General features: G+C 38.1%; 1 protein-coding gene across 1 annotated transcript in view; it reads right to left on the reverse strand.

Annotated features, from left to right (window-relative positions):
- Positions 1-27,857, reverse strand: part of LOC128646936 (P2X purinoceptor 6-like) — a 314,143-nt gene that overhangs the window by 266,729 nt on the left and 19,557 nt on the right. The window contains exon 2 of the mRNA XM_053699746.1: positions 22,878-23,031. Within this exon, the coding sequence (XP_053555721.1) occupies positions 22,878-23,031 (154 nt within the window). The remainder of the gene's footprint in view (positions 1-22,877; positions 23,032-27,857) is intronic.

Raw genomic sequence — 27,857 nt, forward strand, 5'->3', positions numbered from 1 at the left:
GTCCAGTCTGGTCTGCTGAATGGCATCCCCCTGGACAGATGTGGCCGAGAAAGCCACCATAGAAGAGAATTTCTGGTCTCTTGATCCAGATTCAGAGAAGGGGATAAGTCTGAGTAATCCCCATTCCACTGACTTAGCATGCACAGTTGCAGTGGTCTGAGGTGTAAGCGTGCAAAGGGTACTATGTCCATTGCCGCTACCATTAAGCCGATTACCTCCATGCATTGAGCCACTGACGGGTGTTGAATGGAATGAAGGGTGCGGCAAGCACTTTGAAGTCTTGTTAGCCTGTCCTCTGTCAGGTAAATCTTCATTTCTACAGAATCTATAAGAGTCCCCAGGAAGGGAACTCTTGTGAGTGGAACGAGTGAACTTTTCTTTTCGTTCACCTTCCATCCATGTGACCTTAGAAATGCCAGCACTAACTCTGTATGAGACTTGGCAGTTTGAAAGCTTGAAGCTTGTATCAGAATGTCGTCTAGGTAAGGAGCTACCGAGATTCCCCGCGGTCTTAGTACCGCCAGAAGAGCACCCAGAACCTTTGTGAAGATTCTTGGAGCTGTAGCCAATCCGAATGGAAGAGCCACAAACTGGTAATGCCTGTCTAGGAAGGCAAACCTTAGGTACCGATAATGATCTTTGTGAATCGGTATGTGAAGGTAAGCATCTTTTAAATCTACAGTGGTCATGTACTGACCCTCTTGGATCATAGGTAAAATTGTCCGAATAGTCTCCATCTTGAACGATGGAACTCTTAGGAATTTGTTTAGGATCTTTAAGTCCAGGATTGGTCTGAAAGTTCCCTCTTTTTTGGGAACCACAAACAGATTTGAGTAAAACCCCTGTCCCTGTTCCGATCGTGGAACTGGATGGATTACTCCCATTAACAAGAGCTCTTGTACGCAGCATAGAAACGCCTCTTTCTTTGTCTGGATTGTTGACAATCTTGACAGATGAAATCTCTCTCTTGGAGGAGAGTATTTGAAGTCCAGTAGGTATCCCTGAGATATTATCTCTAGCGCCCAGGGATCCTGAACATCTCTTGCCCAAGCCTGGGCGAAGAGAGAAAGTCTGCCCCCCACTAGATCCGATCCCGGATCGGGGGCCCTCAATTCATGCTGTTTTAGGGGCAGCAGCAGGCTTCCTAGTCTGCTTGCCCTTGTTCCAGGACTGGTTAGGTTTCCAGCCTTGTCTGTAGCGAGCAACAGCTCCTTCCTGTTTTGGTGCAGAGGAAGTTGATGCTGCTCCTGCTTTGAAATTACGAAAGGAACGAAAATTAGACTGTCTAGTCTTGGCTTTGGCTTTGTCCTGAGGCAGGGCATGGCCTTTACCTCCTGTAATGTCAGCGATAATCTCTTTCAACCCGGGCCCGAATAAGGTCTGCCCTTTGAAAGGTATATTAAGCAATTTAGACTTAGAAGTAACATCAGCTGACCAGGATTTTAGCCACAGCGCCCTGCGTGCCTGAATGGCGAATCCTGAATTTTTCGCCGTAAGTTTAGTAAGATGTACTACGGCCTCCGAAATGAAAGAATTAGCTAGTTTAAGGACTCTAAGCCTGTCCGTAAGGTCGTCCAGAGTAGCTGAACCAATGTTCTCTTCCAGAGACTCAATCCAGAATGCCGCTGCAGCCGTGATCGGCGCAATGCATGCAAGGGGTTGCAATATAAAACCTTGTTGAACAAACATTTTCTTAAGGTAACCCTCTAACTTTTTATCCATTGGATCTGAAAAAGCACAGCTATCCTCCACCGGGATAGTGGTACGCTTAGCTAAGGTAGAAACTGCTCCCTCCACCTTAGGGACCGTTTGCCATAAGTCCCTTGTGGTGGCGTCTATTGGAAACATTTTTCTAAATATCGGAGGGGGTGAGAACGGCACACCGGGTCTATCCCACTCCTTAGTAACAATTTCAGTAAGTCTCTTAGGTATAGGAAAAACCTCAGTACTCGTCGGTACCGCAAAATATTTATCCAACCTACACATTTTCTCTGGTATTGCAACTGTGTTACAATCATTCAGAGCCGCTAACACCTCCCCTAGTAATACACGGAGGTTTTCCAGTTTAAATTTAAAATTTGAAATATCTGAATCCAGTCTGTTTGGATCAGAACCGTCACCCACAGAATGAAGTTCTCCGTCCTCATGTTCTGCCACCTGTGACGCAGTGTCTGACATGGCCCTAATATTATCAGCGCACTCTGTTCTCACCCCAGAGTGATCACGCTTACCTCTTAGTTCTGGTAATTTAGCCAAAACCTCAGTCATAACAGTAGCCATATCCTGTAATGTGATTTGTAATGGCCGCCCAGATGTACTCGGCGCTACAATATCACGCACCTCCCTCTGAGCGGGAGATGTAGGTACTGACACGTGAGGCGAGTTAGTCGGCATAACTCTCCCCTCGTTGTTTGGTGAAATTTGTTCAATTTGTACAGATTGACTTTTATTTAAAGTAGCATCAATACAGTTAGTACATAAATTTCTATTGGGCTCCACTTTGGCATTGCAACAAATGACACAGGTATCATCCTCTGAATCAGACATGTTTAACACACTAGCAAATAAACTTGCAACTTGGAAATACAATTCAATTAGAATAATATTAAAACGTACTGTGCCTTTAAGAAGCACAGAAGATTTATGACAGTTGAAAATTAATAAATTGAAACAGTTATAGCCTCAATCCTTGTAAACAACACAACTTTAGCAAAGGTTTAATCCCATTAGCAAAGATAACAAATTCTGAAAGCAGGAAACAAATTACAGAATAAACGTTTTTTATCTCAGTCAAACTATAATTCTCACAGCTCTGCTGAGAGAAATTACCTCCCTCAAAATAAGTTTTGAAGACCCCTGAGCTCTGTAGAGATGAACCGGATCATGCAGGGAATACAATGAGTTGCTGACTGAAATATTTGATGCTTAGTAAAAGCGCCAAAAAACGGCCCCTCCCCCTCACACACAGCAGTGAGGGAGAACAGAAACTGTCAGAAAACAGATTAAGCAACTGCCAAGTGGAAAAATAGTGCCCAAAACATTTATTCACTCAGTACCTCAGCAAATGAAAACGATTTTACATTCCAGCAAAAACGTTAAACATAATCTCTAGTTATTAAACAGCTTTATGTATTTCATACAGTGTAATTCTAGTGAAGTACCATTCCCCAGAATACTGAAGTGTAAAGTATACATACATGACATTATATCGGTATGGCAGGATTTTCTCATCAATTCCATTGTCAGAAAATAAAAACTGCTACATACCTCTATGCAGATTCATCTGCCCGCTGTCCCCTGATCTGAAGTTTACCTCTCCTCAGATGGCCGAGAAACAGCAATATGATCTTAACTACTCCGGCTAAAATCATAACAAAAACTCTGGTAGATTCTTCTTCAAACTCTGCCAGAGAGATAATAACACACTCCGGTGCTATTTTAAAATAACAAACTTTTGATTGAAGATATAAAACTAAGTATAATCACCATAGTCCTCTCACACATCCTATCTAGTCGTTGGGTGCAAGAGAATGACTGGGAGTGACGTAGAGGGGAGGAGCTATATACAGCTCTGCTGGGTGAATCCTCTTGCACTTCCTGTTGGGGAGGAGTAATATCCCAGAAGTAATGATGACCCGTGGACTGATCACACTTAACAGAAGAAATAAAAACTTACCTGTGAAATAAAAAAAAACAAGTTTAAACTATAAATTAACCTAACATAACTATTCTAATAAAATAAAAAAATACTACCAATTAAAAACCTAAATTCAAATTTTTAAAAACCTAACACTACGAAAAAATTAAAAAAAATCTAAAATTACAAAAAAATAATAAACACTAAATTACAAAAAATAAAAAAAACTCTAAGCTTACAAAAAATAATAAACAAAATTATAAAAACAATTACACCTAATCTAATAGCCCAATAAAAATAAAAAGCCCCCCCAAAATAAAAACACCCCCTAACCTACAATATACTACCAATAGCCCTTAAAAGAGGCAGTAAGCTCTGTCTGATAGCGGGAGCGAGCTACATTGAGTATAATGGAGCGATCGGGCCGGGCTGTGAATAGACAACTGCCCAGATGCGGTCAGGGGGAAAACCAGACCCGCTCAGTAGAGCAAGAGTGGCGGTCTGAAAAATCCTTTTATAATCAAATTTTAGCTGCAATATTATGTTGCATAAAGTTTGCACTAAGATAATATTATATAATTCTGCACTATGTGCAGCATTATATAACATTATTTTGAAGGTTCACTGCTCCTTTAATCTTTAATTGCAGGTTTTTTAAAAGGACACTGAACCCACATTTTTTTAATTCGTGATTCAGATAGAGCTTGCAATTTTAAGCAACTTCTAATTTACTATTATCAATTTGTCTTCATTATCTTGCTATCTTTATTTGAAAAAGAATGTCCAGAACCCTGGACAGCACTTGCTTATTGGTTAATGAATTTATCCACCAATCAGCAAGGACAACCCAGGTTGTTTATAAAATATGGGCCGGCATCTAAACTTACATTCTTGCTTTTCAAATAAAAATACCAAGAGAATGAAGAACATTTGATAATAGGAGTAAATTAGAAAGTTGCTTAAAATTGCAAGCTCTATCTGAATCACAAAAGAAAATAATTTGGGTTCAGTGTCCCTTTAACTTATGAAGTTGGGTCAATTTATAGCATGTGTGCAAATAACAATTTAATTTAATTTGGTACATATACAAATCCCCAAATTCAGAATTCCAAAATCCAAACTTTTTCTGAAATCCAAACGTTTTAATTAATATTTTTAGAAAAATAAAATTATCCACAGAAAGGCTTCAAAACAGTTGCAGTCTAAGAAATGTCTAACTGCATTAATTCTTATGAGTGACCATTCTACTCCATTCTACTCCTTTTCTTACACTTATCCTTTCCCCTTTTCTCTCTAACTTTAATTAACATCTTATTCTTCTCTCTGAATTGCGTAAGTTCTTTTCTTTGCAATAGATTTATAAACAACATACATGTACACTTTTGTTCCTTATATAAAGAGAGGTCATTTTGAACCTAGACAACATACAAAGTATATTTTAATAATTACTGTCATTACGGTTTGGATGGAGATCTCTTAATTTACTTTTGAGCTAATGGAAAGCTTTAGTGTTTTTTCTTTCCTGCTTCTTGAGAACACTGAAGTCAAAGAGTGTACATGTTATTAATACTTTATTCAGTCTCTTTGAATTGTTATATAAATGAAAAACTTCAATAAAAATATTTCAACATGACTATTTTTCCTGCATGTCAGTCACAATTTTCTCTTCCATTGTCTTTAGTGTTCTAAAATGCAAATAATAGTCTGTATTTATTTAAAACAACAAATATTACCTTTCTGATTACAGTACTGTACTCTCTTTATGTGGGTACTATATATACAAAAGTATTAAAAAATATATAAATCTTCCTTTTGGTTGCAAGTGTAAGCTGTATTACAATATGTAGGAAGGAATATAGTATACAGTGCCAAAAGAGCGTACACACAAGCTTGCTATAATAAAAACGATCACCTAACATAATCGTTCATAACTGACATTGAGAATATGTAGAAAGGAGCGCCAGAAAATAGGCTAAAGTGTGTGTGAACAATTAATTAGTACATATTTCATTTACAACATAACATTCAGGTAGATTACGAGTTATGAGCGCTATAGGGAATTTACAGAACGCAACAAAAGTTGCGTTATTTAACCCTCTATAGTGCAGCCATTACAAGTTTTGAAACAGCCACCTTGTGCATGCGATATGGATGCGTTGAGCTCCATACCGCACAAAATACAAGCACTGTTTTGACGTGCTCGTGCACGCTTTCCCCATAGACATCAACACCTGCAATTGCGGATTCAAAAGCTCCGTAACGCAGCCCCATTGATGTATATGGGGGGAAAAAAAGTAACGTTTAAACCTAACACCCTAACATAAACCTTATTAACCACTATTCCCTCACACCCCAACATCGCCCACACTATAATAAATCTATTAACCCCTATTCAGCCGCTCCCCGACATCGCCGCCACTAAATAAAGCTAGTAACCCATAAACTTCTGGCCTCCCAAATCACTACCACTAAATAAACCTATTAACCCCTAAACCGCCAGCCCCCCACATCGCAACAACCTAAATTAAACTATTAACCCCTAAACCTAATTGTAACCCAACTCTCAAACTAATCCCCTAACTTTAACATAATTAAAATAGAGCTAAATTAAAGTTAAAATTATTAACTAAAAGGAAATTTATGCTTACCTGATAAATTAATTTCTTTTACGATATGACGAGTCCATGGATTTTATCCTTAATTATGGGATTACGCCTCCTGGTCAGCAGGAAGTGGCAAAGACCACCACAGCAGAGCTGTATATAGAGCTCCTCCCTACCCTCCCACTCCAGTCATTCGACCGAAGTTAGGAAGAGAAAGGAAAAGCCAAAGGTGCAGAGGTGACTGAAGTTTAACAAAAATAAGTAAATATCTGTCTTAGAAATGACAGGGTGGGCCATGGACTCGTCATATCGTAAGAGAAATAAATTTATCAGGTAAGCATAAATTTCCTTTTCTTTTACAAGATATGACGAGTCAACGTATTTCATCCTTACTTATGGGATTCAATACCAAAGCAATAGGACACGGATGAAAGGGAGGGACAAGACCGGAACCTAAATGGAAGGCACCACTGCTTGAAGAACCTTTCTCCCAAAACCAGTCTCAGAGGAAGCAAAAGTATCAAATTTGGAAAATTTGGAAAAAGTGTGAAGAGACGACCAAGTTGCAGCCTTGCAAATCTGTTCAACAGAAGCATCGTTTTTAAATGCCCATGAAGAAGCCACAACCCTAGTAGAATGAGCCGTAATTCTTTCAGGAGGCTGCTGTCCAGCAGTCTCATATGCCAGACGGATGATACTCTTCAGCCAAAAAGAAAGAGAGGTAGCCGTAGCTTTCTGACCCCTATGCTTTCCAGAAAAAACAACAAATAAAGAAGATGATTGACGAAATTCTTTAGTCCAAGTTATGCAACAAACGCTCCTTCTTAGAAGAAGGATTAGGACACAATGAAGGAACCACAATTTCCTGATTAATATTATTATTAGAAACAACCTTAGGAAGAAACCCAGGTTTGGTACGTAAAACCACCTTATCAGAATGGAAAATAAGATAAGGAGAGTCACATTGTAACACTGAAAGCTCAGAAACTCTACGAGCAGAAGAAATAGCAACCAAAAATAAAACCTTCCAAGATAACAACTTAATATCTATGGAATGCATGGGTTCAAACGGAACACTTAGCTGTGGCGCCTACCTGCCCCTAGATCACACTGATCCTCTTTGAGTAGCGTTCCCAAGTCTCTCTGTACCCTACGAGTACAAACTGACTTAGGCCCCACCGAAGCCTCAGGACCCAGCTGCCGATCCGGAAGAATACTGCGCGACTGAGCACACAAAATTAGGCCCCGCCCACCGTGGGCGTAACTCGAGCCATACTGAGACCTGCATGGGAAGACAAAACAACATGTCGGTTCTCCAAATTATACTAAAAAAACGCCATGTGCCCCTCTTATACACACACTTCACAAAATAAAAGCGCAACATCACTGATATTGTTCTCTGCCAAGCCAATTATAAAAACATAATAACGACAGCCTTTCAGCAGCAAACCGCATCTCCCAGCGTCAGCCAACACAATATATTTAAAGTGAAACACTTCTTATTAAAAATAAATAAAAGGGAATTCCAGGTACACCATTACTCTTATAGTGCATACTGATTACCCCTCCCCAGTTAGGGAATAATGTCAGCCTGTTCTGATGTATCAAGTCTCCCCAGAAACAAATGACTGAACATATCTCAATGCTGCTTGTAGCATGACACAGTTCTCCACACTGAAGATGTTACTTTACACTACCTTCAACTGCTCTGTGGGAACCAGCAGGATCTTAGATAACGTTTGCTAAGATCATCCACATCAGGGCAGAAAATAATATGTCTCCACTCCTCTTGGGAAGTTATTGACTGACTATTTCTCCCTGAGAAAAATAGTACTCACTGGCACCATTTTAAAATAAAAAAACTTCCTGATTGAAGAATCTAAACTAACACCTCACTTTACCTCTTCCTATCACTAACATAGGCAAAGAGAATGACTGGAGTGGGAGGGAAGGGATGAGCTATATATACAGCTCTGCTGTGGTGCTCTTTGCCACTTCCTGCTGACCAGGAGGCGTAATCCCATAAGTAAGGATGAAATCCGTGGACTCGTCATATCTTGTAAAAGAAATACATACTTATCTGTGAAATAAAACCTAAGAAAGCTACAAAATATTTATTTATTTATTAAATATTTTACCAGGAAGGATACATTGAGATTTCTCTGGTTTTCAAGTATGTCCTGGGTCCACAAAACATTGCATTGATACAATAGGGTACAATAAAATTCAAAAACAATAATAATACACAATATATGCAAAAATTTAACATAGAACAGGTAGGAAATATATAATCAACCATGACAGGTGCATTCTGTTTTTAGATATGTAGAGAGGGATCTCTTAAAGGATATTAGGCTTGGGGAAGGTTTGAAAGTGTGCGGGAGGTCATTCCATAACTGTGGTGCACTGTAGGAAAAGGAGGATCGAGCTGCTTTCTTTTTGTATTGAGGCAAGCTAAATAATGTGCTGGTACTGGATCAGAGGTTATAGGAGGTGGGAATAGCCGGGGAGAGCATTTTGCTCAGGTAGGGTGGGAGCTTCCCAGAAAGGCTCTTAAACACAAGGCAGGAAAGATAGAGGGTGCGTCTGGATTCCAGCGTCCGCCAGTTTAGTTCTTTTAGCATGTCACAATGGTGGGTCCTGTAGTTACATTGTAACACAAAGCAGCAGAATGAGTTATACAATGTATTAAGTTTATTAAGGTGAGTTTGCGGTGCAGGTGCATATACTACGTCCCCGTAATCCATGATAGGCATCAGCATTTGCTGTACAATCTTTTCCTTTACTGTAGGGCTGAGGCAAGATTTGTTTCTGTACAAGGCACCTAGTTTTGCATAAAGTTTAGATGCAAGTTTTTCTATGTGGAGGCCAAAAGATAGATTAGGGTCTATCAACATACCCAAGAGTGGACTGCGGTCAGAGTGCAATTGGATTTTGTTTTGATGCGTAGATGGGAATTTTGTAATTTGTGTAATTTAGGTCCCGTTCCAAAGATCATTGTGACAGTTTTGTCAGTGTTTAGGAAGAGTTTGTTTTTTGAGATCCACTTTTCTACCTCTGTGAACTGGTCTTGGAGCACTGATTCAAGCTGCGGCAGATCGGAATTGTTTGCATAGAGTACCATGTCATCTGCATACATGTGTACAGTTGAGGATTTGCAGACATTAGGCAGATCATTTATAAATAATGTGAATAGTAGGGGGCTGAGAATGGAACCTTGGGAAACACCACACGTGACTGGGAGAGGGAGGGAGTCACTGTCAGAAATGGAGACATATTGTGATCGATCCGATACATATGATCGATACCAGGTTAATGAACGATCAGCAATACCAGAGTTTTTTAGTTTGAGCAGTAGTATGTCGTGGTCTACTGTGTCAAAGGCCTTTGCAAAATCAAGGAAAATAGCTCCAGTTAGGTCTCCTTGTTCCATGCCAGTTTGTATGTCGTTGCAAACTTTTAGGAGGGCAGTTGTAGTAGAGTGATTTGGGCGAAAACCTGATTGATCAGGAGTCGGATAATTAGAAAGTTGGTAATACTCGCATAATTGCGTATGGACGCATTTTTCTAAGATTTTTGACAATACTGGGAGCAATGATATAGGTCGATAGTTAGATATGTTATTGTTCAGTTTTTCACAGAAATATTGGGCCTTGGCCAATTTTGTTTGTTTAGTGCATCTATTTCGCCACAGTGATCGTTCATAGAACCAGTATGCTTGAACTTTGACCACAATGAATCCTGAAACTGGTACATTTGAATGGGGTCAGCTGTGATCCAATTCAAGTGTGCTCCTTTTACTCTCACCTTACGCAGAAGGCATGTAAATTCTAAACTTGTAGGAGTTCTGAAAGAATTCAACTGCAGAGTCTAGATCTGGGATTAGGTTTAATCTGTGCCAGGAGAGGTTCTTTATGTCATTTAGAAATGATTGAATATTTAATTTTTTGAAGGACCTGGTGAGAGGATTTAGTTGCCTTTATTTTGCGCACGCAGTACACTAAGCAGTGGTCACTGAAATTGTTAGGGAGAACAACTGCCTCCTGGATTCGGTCGGGAGAAGTGAAGAGAATCCAGTCGAGCAGGGTATGATTATGACTTTTGATGTTTATGCGAGTTGGGGAGGAGATTAATTGCGTTAGCTGCAAAGATTTAAACAGCAAGCGACAACTGTTATTTTTTGGATTCAGCCAATCAATATTAAAATCTACAAAAAACAATATTTCACTTTTTGGGTTTTGAGCTATGGATTCACTAAGGAGATGTGCTATGTCAGAAATGGAATGCACAGGGGAGCTAGGTGGGTGGTAGATTCCTGCAACAATAATTGATTTACTGCACGGGATCTCAATTGTGCCAGAAAGGAAATCAAAGGTGGCAGGAGAGCTAGATTTTTGTAAGGGGGTGAACTTTGTGGAATTGTCAACATAAATTACAATGCCACCTCCTCTCTTTGCTCTGTCAATTCTATGGCATGAATACCCATGTATTGCAATGGCAGAGTCAGGTATTTTTGCAGTTAGCCACGATTCAGAGATCACAATGATTTTGGGCTTGTATTGTAAACACCAAGCTTGCTGTGCATCGATTTTTGGTAGTAAGCTGCGGATATTACAGTGCACAAAGGAGAGGCATTTTTTAGCTGGAAGGCTACGAATGGAATTTGCTGAGGGACCAGGGTTAGACTCTACATCATTTGCAAGGGCAAGTAACATAAGGAATAGGAATTTGGACATAGTTTTTGTTTGGCCATATAGTGAATGGGATATTTTATAATTTTGTGAGGGTTATTTTTTATAACTCTCCACCAGCACTCAGCAGATAAGTTACAGCAACAGAGCAGGCATGGTGTATGATCATTTGTTTTCCAGTTTGAGGTGTGTGCTTATGGCGGTAATGATAGGAACAAAATTGGAGTGAGAAAAGGGTTGTCACGAATATCAGTATGGTCATATTTGGATTCATGTTAGTGCTATGAGGTGTGTAGATGAAAATAAAACAAAAATAGTACAATATAAATATATATATATATATATATATATATATATATAAATACTCTATCAATGTGGGATATATAGCTATTTGTAGGGAGCGAGGGTATGTATTCTAAAGGGTTAAGTGAATGGAAGGATGTGCTGATCAGTGTTTGCAGCTGTCAGTTTAGAAGAATGAAAGTTGTGTGGGAGACTATCTATAAATGAGGGAATGAGCTTGGGGTGGGTGGGGTGAAGGGCGAGGTGGGAGGGAAACTATCTTCCAGAGGCTACCTGTTGCAGAGGGCTGTGTGGAAGCTGAAGTAAGTTGGTCTGTGAATTTTCTTTAAAGACTGTGGCAAATAATCTTTAAATTCAGCTGAGGGAGAGAGATATATTAGTGTCAGATTGGCCTGCAAAAAAAGTAAAGGGAGGGGGTATCTATGGACATTTGAGCTAGGGGTCTTACAGGCAAAAAACACAGGGAAAGTTCACAAATTACAGAGATAAGAGAGGTATCCATTGAGGGAAATAAAACCATTAAACAAGCAAGATATATGGTCCATCAATGTGCTCCAATATGCATTTAAAATAAAGAATAAAAATACTAGCCAATACATATTACAACACACACATTAGTAATAACAGGGAAGAATATAATGAGATAACTATCTTCCAGAGGATACCTGTTGCAGAGGGCTGTGTGGCAGCTGAAGTAAGTTGGTCTGTTAATTTTCTTTAACCCCTTAGTGACCAGAGCACTTTTCCATTTTCTGTCCGTTTGGGACCAAGGCTATTTTTACATTTTTGCGGTGTTTGTGTTTAGCTGTAATTTTCTTCTTACTCATTTACTGTACCCACACATATTATATACCGTTTTTCTCGCCATTAAATGGACTTTCTAAAGATACCATTATTTTCATCATATCTTATAATTTACTATAAAAAAAATAAAATATGAGGAAAAATGGAAAAAAACACACTTTTTCTAACTTTGACCCCCAAAATCTGTTACATATCTAAAACCACCAAAAAACACCCATGCTAAATAGTTTCTAAATTTTGTCCTGAGTTTAGAAATACCCAATGTTTACATGTTCTTTGCTTTTTTTGCAAGTTATAGGGCCATAAATATAAGTAGCACTTTGCTATTTCCAAACCATTTTTTTCCAAAATTAGCGCTAGTTACATTAGAACACTGATATCTTTCAGGAATCCCTGAATATCCCTTGACATGTATATATTTTTTTTTTGTAGACATCCCAAAGTATTGATCTAGGCCAATTTTGGTATATTTCATACCACCATTTCACCGCCAAATGCGATCAAATACAAAAAATTGTTCACTTTTTCACAAATTTTTTCACAAACTTTAGGTTTCTCACTGAAATCATTTACAAACAGCTTGTGCAATTATGGCATAAATGGTTGTAAATTCTTCTCTGGGATCCCCTTTGTTCAGAAATAGCACACATATATGGCTTTGGCGTTGCTTTTTGGTAATTAGAAGGCCGCTAAATGCCACTGCGCACCACAAGTGTATCATGCCCAGCAGTTAAGGGGTTAATTAGGGAGCTTTTAGGGAGCTTGTAGGGTTAATTTTAGCTTTAGTGTAGTGTAGTAGACAACCCCAAGTATTGATCTAGGCACATTTTGGTATATTTCATGCCACCATTTCACCGCCAAATGCGATCAAATTAAAAAAAACGTAAAATTTTTCACAATTTTAGGTTTCTCACTGAAATCATTTACAAACAGCTTGTGCAATTATGGCACAAATGGTTGTAAATGCTTGTCTGGGATCCCCTTTGTTCAGAAATAGCAGACATATATGACTTTGGCGTTGCTTTCTGGTAATTAGAAGGCCACTAAATCCTGTTGCGCCTCACACGTGTATTATGGCTAGCAGTGAAAGGGTTAATTAGGGAGTTTGTAGTGAGCTTGCAGGGTTAATTTTAGCTTTAGTGTAGAGATCAGCCTCCCATCTGACACATCCCACCCCCTGATCCCTCCCAAACAGCTCCCTTCCCTCCCCCACCCCACAATTGTCCCCGCCATCTTAAGTACTGGCAGAAAGTCTGCCAGTACTAAAATAAAAGGGTTTTTAAAAAAAAATGAATTTTTTTTTAGCATATTTACATATGCTACTGTGTAGGATCCCCCCCTTAGCCCCCAACCTCCCTGATCCCCCCCAAAAACGCTCTCTAACCCTCCCCTCTGCCTTATTGGGGGCCATCTTGGGTACTGGCAGCTGTCTGCCAGTACCCAGTTTACAATAAAAAAATGCTTTGTTTTTGTTTTTTTTGTTTTTTTTCTGTAGTGTAGCTTCCCCCCCCCCCCACCCCCCACAGACTAACCCCCACCACCTTGCTTATTGTTTGACATTTTTGTTTGACATATTTGATATATTTTTTATTTCCCATTTTCTGTAGTGTAGCGGTTCCCACCCGCTCCCTCCCCGTGCACGCGCCCGCCCCCACCCTCCCGTGCACGCGCGCGCGCCCGTGCGCGCCCCCAGCCACCCCCGCCCACGATCCCGCCCCCCTTCACATCCACATGGCCATCGATGGCCGCCACCCGCCTCCCGGTCCGGCTCCCACCCACCAACGCAGGTAGCCACCGATCTCCGGTGCAGAGAGGGCCACAGAGTGGCTCTCTCTGCACCGGATTACTTAAAAACGTTATTGCAGGATGCCTCCATATCGAGGCATCACTGCAATAACCGGAAAGCAGCTGGAAGCGAGCAGGATCGCTTCCAGCTGCTTTCCACACTGAGGACGTGCAGGGTACGTTCTCAGGCATTAACTGCCTTTTTTCTGAGGACGTACCCTGCACGTCCTCAGTCGTTAAGGGGTTAAAGACTGTGGCAAATATACTTTAAATTCAGCTGTTGCAGAGGGCTGTGTGGCAGCTGAATTAAGTTGGTCTGTGAATTTTCTTTAAAGACTAAGGGGCCTATCTATCAAGCTCCGAATGGAGCTTGAGGACCCGTGTTTCTGGCGAGCCTGCAGGCTTGCCAGAAACACCAGTTATGAAGCAGCGGTCTATAGACCGCTGCTCCATAACCCTGTCCGCCTGCTCTGATGAGGCGGACAGGAATCGTCACAATTCAACCCGATCGAGTACGATCAGGTTGATTGACACCTCCCTGCTGGCAGCCGATTAACCGTGAGTCTGCAGGGGGTGGCGTTGCACCAGCAGCTCATTCAGCGATGTCTGTCGGACCTGATCCGCACTGTCGGATCAGGTCCAACAGACATATGCTAAATAGGCCTCTAATAGTTATATTGTATCTAGCTTAGGTTTTATTTTTATTTCACAGGTAAGTTTGTATTTATGTTAACTAGGTAGACTTGTTAGTAAAAAATAGTTATTAACTATTTACTAACTACCTAGTTAAAATAAATACAAACTTACATGTGAAATAAAACCTAAATTGCCTTACACTAAAACCTACCATTGCAAAAAATAAAAAACACTAAAATTACAAAAAATAAAAAAACAAAAATATCCAAAATAATAAAAATGATTTCTATTCTAATACCCTTTTAAAAAAATAAAAAACCCACCCCAAAATAAAAAAACATAATCTACAATAAACTACCAAGGGCCCTTAAAAGGGCCTTTTTGTGGGCCCTTAAAGGGGCCTTTTGCAGGGCATTGCCCTAAAGATAACAGCTCTTTTCCTACAAAAGAAAAACAAACACCCCTAATAGTATACAAACCCCACCCCCAAAACACACAAATTAAAAATAAAGTAAAACTTAATCTACCCATTGCCCTGAAAATGGGATTTGTATGAAATGCCTAACCCCTAATCTAAAAATAAAAACTCACCCCAAAACGAAAAATAAAACATTACACAAAATTACAAACGAATTATACAAAATAATAAAAATTATTCCTGTTGTAATACCCATTTTAAAAAAAACACCCCCAAAATAAAAGAAACATAATCTTGAATAAACTACCAATAGCCCATAAAAGTGCCTTTTGAATGTCATTGCCATAAAGATTTTTCTGAAAAAAAATACAAAGACCCACTAACATTACAACACCCCCCCAAACCCACAAAATGAAAAAAACTATCTAAAAAAACCCTAATTTTGTATGGGCATTCAGCTCTTTTGCTGCCCTTAAAAGGGCATTCAGCTCTTTTAAGAGTGCCCATCCTAATCTAAAAAAAACCCCACCCCAAAAAAACCTTAAAAAAAACTAACACTAACCCCTCTTTAGGTACTCACAGTTGTTGAAGTCCCGCTTGAACGATCTTCATCTAGGCGGCTCCATCTTCATCCATCACGGGACCGGCATCTTCTTCATCCCTGCGGAGGCGGAGCAGCGAGGCGGAGGTCCAGGCGAGGTCGAATCAACCAATAGCATGAGAGCTGCTTAAATCCTATTGGCTGATTTGAACAGCCAATAGGATTTTAGCAATCCTAATTCCTATTGGCTGATTCAAATTTTTCAGCCAATAGGAATGCAATGGTACCCCTAGTATAAAAGGGGTACCTCGCATTTCAATCCTCAGTGTGCGGCGGACGATCGCATGAAGAGGACCTCCAAGTCGGATCGATGGACCTCCGCCTTGGACCTCCGTTTGAACCTCCACCTTGGACTTTTGCCTGGACCTCTGCCTTGGACCTTCGCCTGGACCTCCGCCTCCGCGCATCGACCGCTCTGCCTCTGCAGGGATGAAGAAGATGCCGGTCCTGAGATGGATGAAGATGAAGCTGCCTGGATGAAGATCTCTCGCTGCCTGGATGTCCGAACTTCAGGAACTGTAAGTGGCTCTTCGGGGTTAGTGTTAGGATTTTTTAATCTTTTTTGGGTGTTTTTTTTTTTTTAGTTTAGGGTTTGGGCTTTTCTTAAAAGAGCTAAATGCCCTTTTCAGGGCAATGCAAAAGAGCTAAATGCCCTTTTAAGTGCAGTGCCCATACAAATGCCCTTTTTAGGGCAATGGGTAGCTTAGGTTTTTGTTAAGAGTTTTTTTTATTTTGGGGGGTTGGTTGGGTGGTGGGTTTTACTGTTGGGGGTTCTTTGTGTTTTTTTTTTTACATGTAAAAGATCTGTTTAACTTAGGTCAATTCCCTACAAAAGGCCCTTTTAAGGCTATTGTAGGCTAGGGTTTTTTTATTTTGCGTGGGCTTTTCTATTTTTATAGGGCTATTATATTAGGTGAATTATTTTTTATTTTTTATAATTTCGTTTGTTATTTTTCGTAATTTAGTATTTTTTATTTTTTGTAAATAGATATTTTGTCATTTTTATAGTGTTTTTTAATGTGTATTTTAGTTTTCTTTAATTGGTAGTTAGTTTAATTTTAGTTTAAAAGTTATATTAGTTTAATGGTTAGTTTAAACTTAGTTTTTTTAACTTGACAGGTAAATTTTATTTTAATTTAAGATAGGGAAATTGTAATTTTAATATAACGTTAGGGGGGCATTAGGTTTAGGGGTTACTAGTTTAAATTAGTTTATTGCAATGTGGGGGGCTTTCGGTTTAGGGGTTAATAGTTTAATTTAGTATATTTCGTTGTGGGGGCTTCCGGTTTAGGGGTTAATAGTTTAATTTAGTATATTTCATTGTGGGAGGCTTACGGTTTAGGGGTTAATAGGTTTATTATAGTGGCGGTAGTGTTGGGGAGAAGTGGAATAGGGGTTAATATCTTTATTATAGTGTCGGGAGCGGCGATGTCAGGAGCGGCAGATTAGAGGTAATTATCTTTAATATAGTATTTGCTGTAAGTGTACTTTGTAACACTTTAGTTATGAGTTTTATGTAACAGTTTTGTAGTGTAAAACTCATAACTACTGCTCTCAGATTTGAAACGGATCTTGTTGGTATAGGCTGGAACACAAGCTTTTTAGCCTCACCGCAAAACTCGTAATGGCTGCGCTATGGAAGTCCCATGAAAAAAACGTAATTTTTACGAGTGCGGGACTGACGTTGCGTTACAGGCTAAAAGGCTTGCCGTACAGCTATACCGACAAGACTTGTAATGGCTGCGGTGCTGTTTTAATGCTGAAATTACAATTTTTTCAGCGTTAAAACCCGAACGCAAAACTTGTAATCTAGGTGATTGATTTTAAAAACATGAAGGTTAAAAACAGAATATGAGGGTCTTATATGAGACCCAGAACAGTATTCAAAAATGAGAATAAAAAAAACGAAACGAAAAAACAACAAGTGCTCACTTGGTATTATAAGTAACCCAGGTAAGGTGTTAGAGGATGTGCACATATAACTGGGCAGTAAAGTGTGCTTAAAATAGCACAGGAGTAGGGTAAGTGTCGATATGAAAAAAGTAATAAAAATGTAAAAAAAAAATTATAAAAATTATATAGAAAAAATTTGAGTGGAAAAAATTAATTAATTAAGTTCAATAAGTGTCTGGAATAGGGATAAACTGTCCCAATAAAAAGTCCCAATAAAGAGTGATTGTATCAAGGGGTAGGAAAGTTCCAGGGTGTGAGGTAAGTGAAGTGGATGTCCAATAGGATGAGTGGTATATCCTTGGGAAACCTATGGAAGGAAAAGAAATACAAGGTGCAAAAAATCTGGGTAACAGGTTGGCCTAAATGGTAGTAGGATTACCAGATGGTCATGTAGGAAACTTGGGCTGGTAGGTCAAGCAAGTTGACGCGTTTCGGCCTTTAGAAAGGCCTTTATCAAGACAGTCACTGATAAAGGCCTTGTTAAAGGCCGAAACGCGTCAATTTGCTTGACCTAGTTTCTTACATGACCATCTGGTAAGCCTACTACCATTTAGGCCAACCTGTTACCCAGATTATTTGCACCTTGTATTTATTTTCTTTCCACAGGTTTCGTAGGGATATACCACTCATCCTATTGGATGTCCACTTCACTTTCCTCACACCCTGGAACTTTCCTACCCCTGGATTTGCACACTTATTTAACTTAATTATTTTTTTCATAGTGACACTTACCCTACTCCTGTGCTATTTAAAGCACAATCTGCTGCCCAGCTATTTGTGCACATTCTCTAACACCTTACCTGGGTTACTTATAATACCAAGTGATCACTGGTTGTTTTAGTTTTTTGTTTTTTATTCTCATTTTTGAATACTGTTCTGGGTCTCATATAAGACCCTCATATTCTGTTTTTAACCTTAATGTTTTTAAAATCTATGTTATGTTGTAAATTAAATATGTATTAATTAATTGTTCACACACACTTTAGCCTATTTTCTGGCGCTCCTTTCTACATATTCTCTATGTGTATTACAATATGTAGGTATTGCCTAAATGACATACTATATGGTTGTTTACAGTTGGTTCCATCCTTTTTCCAAACTGTTCCATTTTAAAGATGCAAATATTCCCAAACTATTCCAAAATCCAAACCTTTTCCAGTCCCAAGCAGTTTGGATAAAGAGTTCTCTACCTGTATTACCTTTCTGATTACAAAACTGTATTCTCTTTCTGATGGTACCATGTATACAAAATATAACAAATTATAGAAAACTACCTTTAGGTTGCATGTATACACTATATTATGACATTGCAATGTTGCTTAAATGGCATAAAATATTGTTCTTTACACTTGGCCCCATCCCCTCCCCAAGCTGTTCCATTTTACAAATGCAAATATGCAAATATTCCAAAATCCAAACCTTTTCTGGTGAAAAGCAGTTTGCATAAAGGTTTTTTTTCTTTCTGCCAGTACCCAATTTAAAGATTTGTTTTTAATTTTTAATTTTTTTAAATGTATTTATTGTTATTTTTTTGCATAGTGTACTGGTCTCCTCCACCTCCACCCTTCCCGCAATCATTATTTACGTTGCCCCACCCACCGTTCCAACCATTTCCTGTAATGCAGAGCCCCATCCCTCCCTCTCCCTTCAAAATATTTTTTTTCTGCAGCGTAGGGCCACTCCAACCACCTCCCTCTGTTTGGGGATGCCTGGGAGCAGTTTGGGTGTCAACAAGGCCAAAACATGATCTATCCAGTAAGGGTTAAGAATTGTATTACTGTATGTCCCTCTAAGAGCTATTCATAGAGCTGTATTGTTGTGTAATTACCTTTATTTCTGTAAAATATAACATATTATTACTTTCTGGGGGGAAAAGTACAAAACAACACAAAGTGTCATACAGAACAGATTTCAGCCTCGCTAATGTACACAGAGCAGGGGTACTGCAAAAGCTCTGTAGGCACAAATCAGCTCTATTGAATAATATTATGCAAATACAGTCTTTTGCATATTTTCTCTCCTCACTCTCATCAGACTATGACAATTTGTGATCTGAATTCAGTATCAGTTATTTTTTACGGAAAGAAATTTTTTGTATGACTTGGTTAAAATGTATCAGCTATATCAAGGACATTCCTCATATAATTTAAATGTATAAAGCTTATTGTTAAGATGACTTGATGTAGCCTCTCACTAAAGGCCTGATTCTGAAAAGCTTTCTGGTCTAGCAATATTCTATAAGATGCCTCATCAGTAATATGAGGCCCCTCAGGGACAGTATACACCAATTTTTATATAACTGCATGTAATATTATTATTATCGGTTATTTGTAGAGCGTCAGCAGATTCCTCAGCGCTAATAGACACTACTATAAAGAAGAATATGCACAGATACTGATATAAGAATCCAGTATAAAACCTTTTAAAAACTAACTTAGAAGCTCCTGGTTTAGCACTGTTGATAAGATAGTCTGGGAAACCCACTGAAAGGGTCTGGTTAAACAAAAAGAGCAGACACTGCCCACCTCCCCCCTTCCCTGCATATGAAAAAACAGATAGCATAAACAGGAGCCAGCAGTAGTCTGTAAACGTGTGTATCTATCTAGCACTGTGGGGCTTGGTTAGGAGTCTGAACATCAGCACAAATTTATAAAAAAAATAAGCAAAACTACACATTTTTATAAAAACACTACCACATGGGCTATATAAATGGATAATCAACAAAACATTTACGCAAAGAAAAATCTAGTGTCTCTTTAAGGGGAATTCAATTAAATGCTTTATGTGAAGGAGAAGCACTTACTTTAAGATATTAGGCTCAATAAAATAAGCTGATGATTTCTCTGACACCTTTTTGAAAAACAAGCCCCAAAGGCTTAATACAGCTCGAAATGATCGTTGATGCCTTATCAGTATTGATAGAACCACAAATTGTAGCTTCAAAACTGTTTATCTCAGTAGTCAGGGTTGTGGGTTGGAAGGAAACTCACCTACATTGCAATATAATACTTTAAAAAAAAAGGTGAGATTTCTCTCCATACCAGAGAGCATAGTTGCCAACATTTCAAAAAAAAAATCCAGGGACACTTTGCAGCAGAGCAAGCAAGCGAGTTACTGGAGTATTGACGACCTACTGTTCAACTGCTCCGCCCACTCAGTTCTGCAATCAAAACACACCCATTTGAAAGTAATAGTATAATTTAGACTTATCCATAGTTTATTGTACAGATTACAGCACCAAGCTCTTACACCTACCCAGTCTCTGGAACACATTCTGGGCATATGGTTATTTTTACAACACAGCATCAAAATTAGAAAGACAAATAATATGTGAACCCATTCAATAATAATAATATTCCATTAGGAATGAATTATATTTAAATAATACACTATATCTATTTATCATCTATCTATCTGTATACAGGGAGTGCAGAATTATTAGGCAAATGAGTATTTTGACCACATCATCCTCTTTATGCATGTTGTCTTACTCCAAGCTGTATAGGCTCGAAAGCCTACTACCAATTAAGCATATTAGGTGATGTGCATCTCTGTAATGAGAAGGGGTGTGGTCTAATGACATCAACACCCTATATCAGGTGTGCATAATTATTAGGCAACTTCCTTTCCTTTGGCAAAATGGGTCAAAAGAAGGACTTGACAGACTCAGAAAAGTCAAAAATAGTGAGATATCTTGCAGAGGGATGCAGCACTCTTAAAATTGCAAAGCTTCTGAAGCGTGATCATCGAACAATCAAGCGTTTCATTCAAAATAGTCAACAGGGTCGCAAGAAGCGTGTGGAAAACCAAGGCGCAAAATAACTGCCCATGAACTGAGAAAAGTCAAGCGTGCAGCTGCCAAGATGCCACTTGCCACCAGTTTGGCCATATTTCAGAGCTGCAACATCACTGGAGTGCCCAAAAGCACAAGGTGTGCAATACTCAGAGACATGGCCAAGGTAAGAAAGGCTGAAAGACGACCACCACTGAACAAGACACACAAGCTGAAACGTCAAGACTGGGCCAAGAAATATCTCAAGACTGATTTTTCTAAGGTTTTATGGACTGATGAAATGAGAGTGAGTCTTGATGGGCCAGATGGATGGGCCCGTGGCTGGATTGGTAAAGGGCACAGAGCTCCAGTCCGACTCAGACGCCAGCAAGGTAGAGGTGGAGTACTGGTTTGGGCTGATATCATCAAATATGAGCTTGTGGGGCCTTTTCGGGTTGAGGATGGAGTCAAGCTCAACTCCCAGTCCTACTGCCAGTTTCTGGAAGACACCTTCTTCAAGCAGTGGTACAGGAAGAAGTCTGCATCCTTCAAGAAAAACATGATTTTCATGCAGGACAATGCTCCATCACACGCGTCCAAGTACTCCACAGCGTGGCTGGCAAGAAAGGGTATAAAAGAAGAAAATCTAATGACATGGCCTCCTTGTTCACCTGATCTGAACCCCATTGAGAACCTGTGGTCCATCATCAAATGTGAGATTTACAAGGAGGGAAAACAGTACACCTCTCTGAACAGTGTCTGGGAGGCTGTGGTTGCTGCTGCACGCAATGTTGATGGTGAACAGATCAAAACACTGACAGAATCCATGGATGGCAGGCTTTTGAGTGTCCTTGCAAAGAAAGGTGGCTATATTGGTCACTGATTTGTTTTTGTTTTGTTTTTGAATGTCAGAAATGTATATTTGTGAATGTTGAGATGTTATATTGGTTTCACTGGTAAAAATAAATAATTGAAATGGGTATATATTTGTTTTTTGTTAAGTTGCCTAATAATTATGCACAGTAATAGTCACCTGCACACACAGATATCCCCCTAAAATAGCTAAAACTAAAAACAAACTAAAAACTACTTCCAAAAATATTCAGCTTTGATATTAATGAGTTTTTTGGGTTCATTGAGAACATGGTTGTTGTTCAATAATAAAATTAATCCTCAAAAATACAACTTGCCTAATAATTCTGCACTCCCTGTATATATATATATATATATGCAAACAACAAATGTTGTGCAAAAGAGATTTTCAGGGACATTTCCAGGGACAAAAAAAATCCAGGGACATACAACAAAATCCAGGGACTGTCCCTGGAAATCAGGGACTGTTGGCAACTATGCCAGAGAGTTGTGATCATTCGGCCTGTTGTCCATCATAATGGACAAGACCTATTTCTAAAATGTTCAACTTTATTTAAAACAAACGTTGGAACTAAAAGGCAAATTGTGTTCAGTCCTAATAATTTATATCTATAACATCTCTGCCTCTTTTCATAATATAATTAAAGGAGTTTGTTAACTAGAGAGGAACCAACAAAATGTCATGTTTCTAGATAGTCTGCTGTTCTTACCTCAACATCTTCCACACATTTGGCCATTAAGTGTTGCCTAATCCTTATATATCCATTTTATAAAGAGTTGCACAGGAAGGAGAAAACTTACCTGAGATGGTTTCACAAAATCTGCTACATCCCACAGTTTCCCCTGTAATCCTCTCAAATTCTGGGTAATTGAAGCTCCCTTGAGTTTTGTTATCACAGAGAACTGGGGATCAGAATCAATTTCTTGGTATCCTTTCTTTGTACAAAATACCCATCTGTTTAAGTAAAACAGAAAAGAAACATATCAATCATTTTATCATTTGCACTTAACTGTTGAATTAATGCACTTTGACATAGTTCTGACACCCTGATGGCACCGTATTTATAAAGACATAAAGAACAAGTTTTACAACACTTTGAAATCTATAAAAGTTTTATTATGGAGGTTGAAGAAGGTTCCACCCCAAACAAAAACACATTATAAACATAAAATCCAAAACTACTTTTCATAGTAATGCAAAATGATGTAAAAATGTTCCACAGGAAACGGAGTAGGAATGTATCAATATTAAAAGAAGAATAATAAAAGGTCTTGGGAAAAAATTAAGGAATGAACAGGGTGAGAGATAGAATGAGTGGGAGAAAGTGGAAGGAGGGAGAATGGAAATAGTTCATATAGATTGGTGAAAAGGGATGAATTAAAGATGAACCGGAGCAAATGAGAATGTAAATGATATAATGGGAATTTCTTTGCTGTATTTTAAGCACCATATTGATCAGAACACATTTCTAATAAGCCAGTTATTCTCCCTGAATGTTATTAAAGGGAATAAACATGCAAAGAAGAATGCTCTAATGTGCACATTACTACAGCATTTTATTATTTCACTATTTCTTGCATATAACTATCTATTTAACCCTGCAATTGTTTAAAAAAATAGTTAAAATCAGTTCCAGAGCAGTAATGCACTACTGGGAGCTAGCTGAACACATCTGGTGATTAGAAATTAAAAGAGACATATGCATGCATGTAGCCACCAATCACCAGCTATCTGACAGTATTGCCTTGCTGCACCTGGGCCTACCTAGATTGCTTTTCAACAAAGGATACAAAGATAAAGTACATTTTATAACATAAATTGAAGTTTCTTAAAATGATCTGCTCTATTTGAAATTATAAATTGTAAAAAAGCACTAAGCAGTGAGTTATACTTAACAGAAATCATTACATTATGTATTATTCATCAATTAAAGGGATAGAAAGGTCAAAATCGAAATGTGCGTGAGTAAATTTCGATGTGAAATTGAAGCATTTTTGCAACATACTTTCACTAACAAAAATGCTTCTAGTAAAAGTTATTACTGTTTGTTTTTTTTTAGGCCTTCGCACATAAACTGTGCATATGGGGTCTGTGGATCATTATTTAACCCCTTAAGGACCAGCAACGTACCCTATACTTCACTGGTCTTTTAATGGGGTTTGCATTACTGATAGCAGCGTGACCTGCGCTATTATTAACAAGACAAACCCTTAACGGCGGGCAATGTACATGGTCGTTAAGGGTTTAAACAAAACACTTTCTCAGAGAGTCAGCAGTGCCTTGTATGACACAAATGACATATTCAGAAGCAATACACACCACTGCCACCTCTCTGAGCAGACACAGTGGTTGAATACTTTTATCTGTTTTTTTAACTTAATATGTGCAGTGTCAATTACTTCCTGACACAGCCTTACAAGGAAGTTGTGGACTCTACAGGAAGGCTTATTTAGCTTTATGTTATAAATCTTCTAGAGTAACTTGAGCTGGCTTGATGATTTAAATTATCTGTTTTTACTAAAGGAGTATTGTTTCATATAACTTTAAGGTCATAAAGTCATGATTAAATGTACCATTTTAATAGCGCTTATACAAGCAGTTCCTAGTTTGTTTATATCCTTATATACTCCAGAATTGTCACAGTGTATAAGGAGGCAATGACAATATTCTATTCAGTGACATAAGTAACTCATATTTCTCGCCCTAATACCTCTTCCTATACAACCAAGTATCCCAGTTATTCTTTATGTGCAAATGTACCATTTACTTACCTCTACCTTACCTGTAATTACTTCACAAGTCATAATTATGTTTTATTGCTGCAAGTAAAATACTTATTAAATATATAAATTATAATCAGCTTATTGTTTGTTTATTTCTCAATTTTAATGCATAGTTGTTCACTTTGCAGTATTACATTTTGGAATATGTTCAATCGTTCAGGACTCTTTTTTTTTTTTTCTTGTTACCAATAGGCTTTTCAAAGGTTGTATCCTTAGATAGGCCCGGACTGAGTATAGGGCATACAGGGAATTTTCCCAGTGGGCAGGGGATAGTTGTGGGCCGTTGCTGATTGCTTTAGCCCTTGCCCTGTGACCAGCATTATTATTTGTGCATATTGCAGAGTCAAGTAAAAAGATATTGGTGCGCAAATCTTACCCCTGCATATACACTACTCTGTTCCCAAAATACAGTGTGGATAAAAGATACAATTTTTAGAAAAAACGTGTAAATGCGCTATACAGCACGGGGATGATTATAAACAGGGAAAAAATGACAATACCATGTATGTGCTTGCCTTAAATTTTGGATAATACTGATTCTGTTTTATGGATGGGGAGTTGCATACTATGTATGATTGAATGGTGATATAATCCCCTATTTCAAAGATTCTACCAACCCCTAATAGGAGTATGCAGAATATAATAAAAAAGAAATTGCTTGAATACTATAAGGTATTGGAGACTGATTGGAGGTTATGCGTACTTTCTTTCTTGTAGATATACAGGTTGCATACTATATATGAATAAAATGTTGACAAGATATAGAAAAAACAACAAATGTTCCGCTATGACCCTAGATACAGATAAACATACTATGTATGAAATATTATGTATATTAGATATAAATGACAATGTTGGGTTATCCCCAATGTAAATATATATTGATTAGGAAATGAATACCCAGGTGCATTCAATAAAAATAACAGACATATACTAAAAATAAAGATAAACTAAAATGTAATAAATTTAACTGGTTTATTAAATTGGCATAAAGTCTAAAAAAACACATATATAGATCCTAGGTGAAAACATAGAAGGGATACGACCAAGAGGGTCACACAATGAGTTAGACACCAATAAGGACATAGGATCACAAGAAAATGACACTGAAAGAACACATAAAGAAAAAATTGCTGCACATTACCAATATACACCCACAAATAAGCAGTTTAAAGAAAGACACAGGGACTGGCCAGAAAACCAATATCAAAGACAAAATACATCTCACAATAGAGATTATAACCCTAATAAAGTTTATTCACCTAATTATGCACAAAATTATTCACATAAAAAAGAGAATTACTCTTTTCAAAGAGGGAAAGATAGAACATATTTTTCAGATCATAATAGTTATCAGAATCACAATCACCAAAATAGGAATGAGCACTATGAATATCACGACAGAAATGTTAGACATAATAGAAGGGGATGGACAGAAAATAATCACAGACACTATGGGGAATATAGTTATCGTAGAGAAAGGGGGGATCGGGATTTTGATAGGAACACCTACTATAGAGAGATACCAACACATAGGGAATATGATAAAATACAACAAAATGATTACTATGCACAATACAGACAACAAGGAAAACATATAGGACAGATACAACAAACTTCATTTAAAAAGAAGGAATGGACAATCCCAATTAGAAACAGATATCAAACATTAGATACACAGAAAGAAATCAGAGAAGAATCATGCAATGACAAAGATACAGAAAGAGCAAGTACCTCTGGGGATTTTTTAGGGGTAAATACCCCGCTAGACCAAAGAAAAATACGGTCAAAAAGAAACATAGAGGAGTTAGAGGAAATGGAAGGGGAAATAAATACACAGTCCAAAAAGAAAATGAAATAGAACATACTGGTATATTTAATCTTAGTAAAAAGAAACTCACAGAACAGGAACAGAAAGTATTGAAATTAGGCTTGACCTTTGCACCCACGTCCAAATTAAACAAATTTGAAACCCACATCCACGTAAAAAAATTTGTGAGGAATTTAACAATTAAAAGACACTTTTTAAAAAAATCCAATAGAGAGACCATTGTTGAAAGGTGCGACTGCCACTATAGAAACTCCATACACACAACTTAAACCTAGATCCTCTTTTTACCCCTACCAAAGTAAAGGAAGTAATTTGGAAGTATTTGAAAGATCAGTCTTATGTGATTTGGCAAAATTGAAAATTGATGATAAAAGTAAAACCAAATTTAATATGACAAAGAAAGAAAGAGAGACCCTAACCCAGTTACAAAAAGATAAAAACATCACCATTAAACCAGCGGATAAGGGCGGGGGTGTTGTTATTATGGACACGTCCAAATATATTATTGAAGCAAACCGCCTATTGAACGATGTGAATACATACAAAAAGTTAAAACTGAATCCAATGAATAAAATCAATAAGAATCTGCAAGAAATATTAATAAAAGCAAAAGAAAATGAACTAATTAATAATAAAGAACTAAATTTCATTTATCAGAAGCATCCTAAAATGGCAATGCTGTATTTTTTGCCAAAAATTCATAAGACCTTAATAGACCCCCCAGGACGCCCCATAATCTCGGGGATATCCTCCATTTCCTCAAACCTTTCTATTTATGTAGATACACATCTTCAGGAGTATGTACAAAAACTACCATCCTATTTAAAAGACACCACAGAGGTTTTGAATCTCTTAAAAGACATAGAATGGCAAGATGATTACATTTTGGCCACAAGTGACGTTAGTTCACTATATACCAGCATCCAACACGACAAAGGTTTGGCTGCAGTAGACTGGTTTTTAAAGAGTGGAAATGAGAAACAGTTGAAACAAAAAAATTTCGTTCTAGAATGCATTGAGTTTATTTTGGGGAATAATGTATTTGCATTCAATGAAAATATTTATATCCAGGTGCAGGGAACTGCCATGGGCACGAGGTTTGCTCCCAGCTATGCCAACCTTTTTATGGGTAAGTGGGAACACCACTTTATCCAGGGGCATGAGCT

The sequence above is a fragment of the Bombina bombina genome, chromosome 2 (assembly GCF_027579735.1).
Source record: "Bombina bombina isolate aBomBom1 chromosome 2, aBomBom1.pri, whole genome shotgun sequence".
In the NCBI taxonomy this organism is placed as follows: Eukaryota; Metazoa; Chordata; class Amphibia; order Anura; family Bombinatoridae; genus Bombina; species Bombina bombina.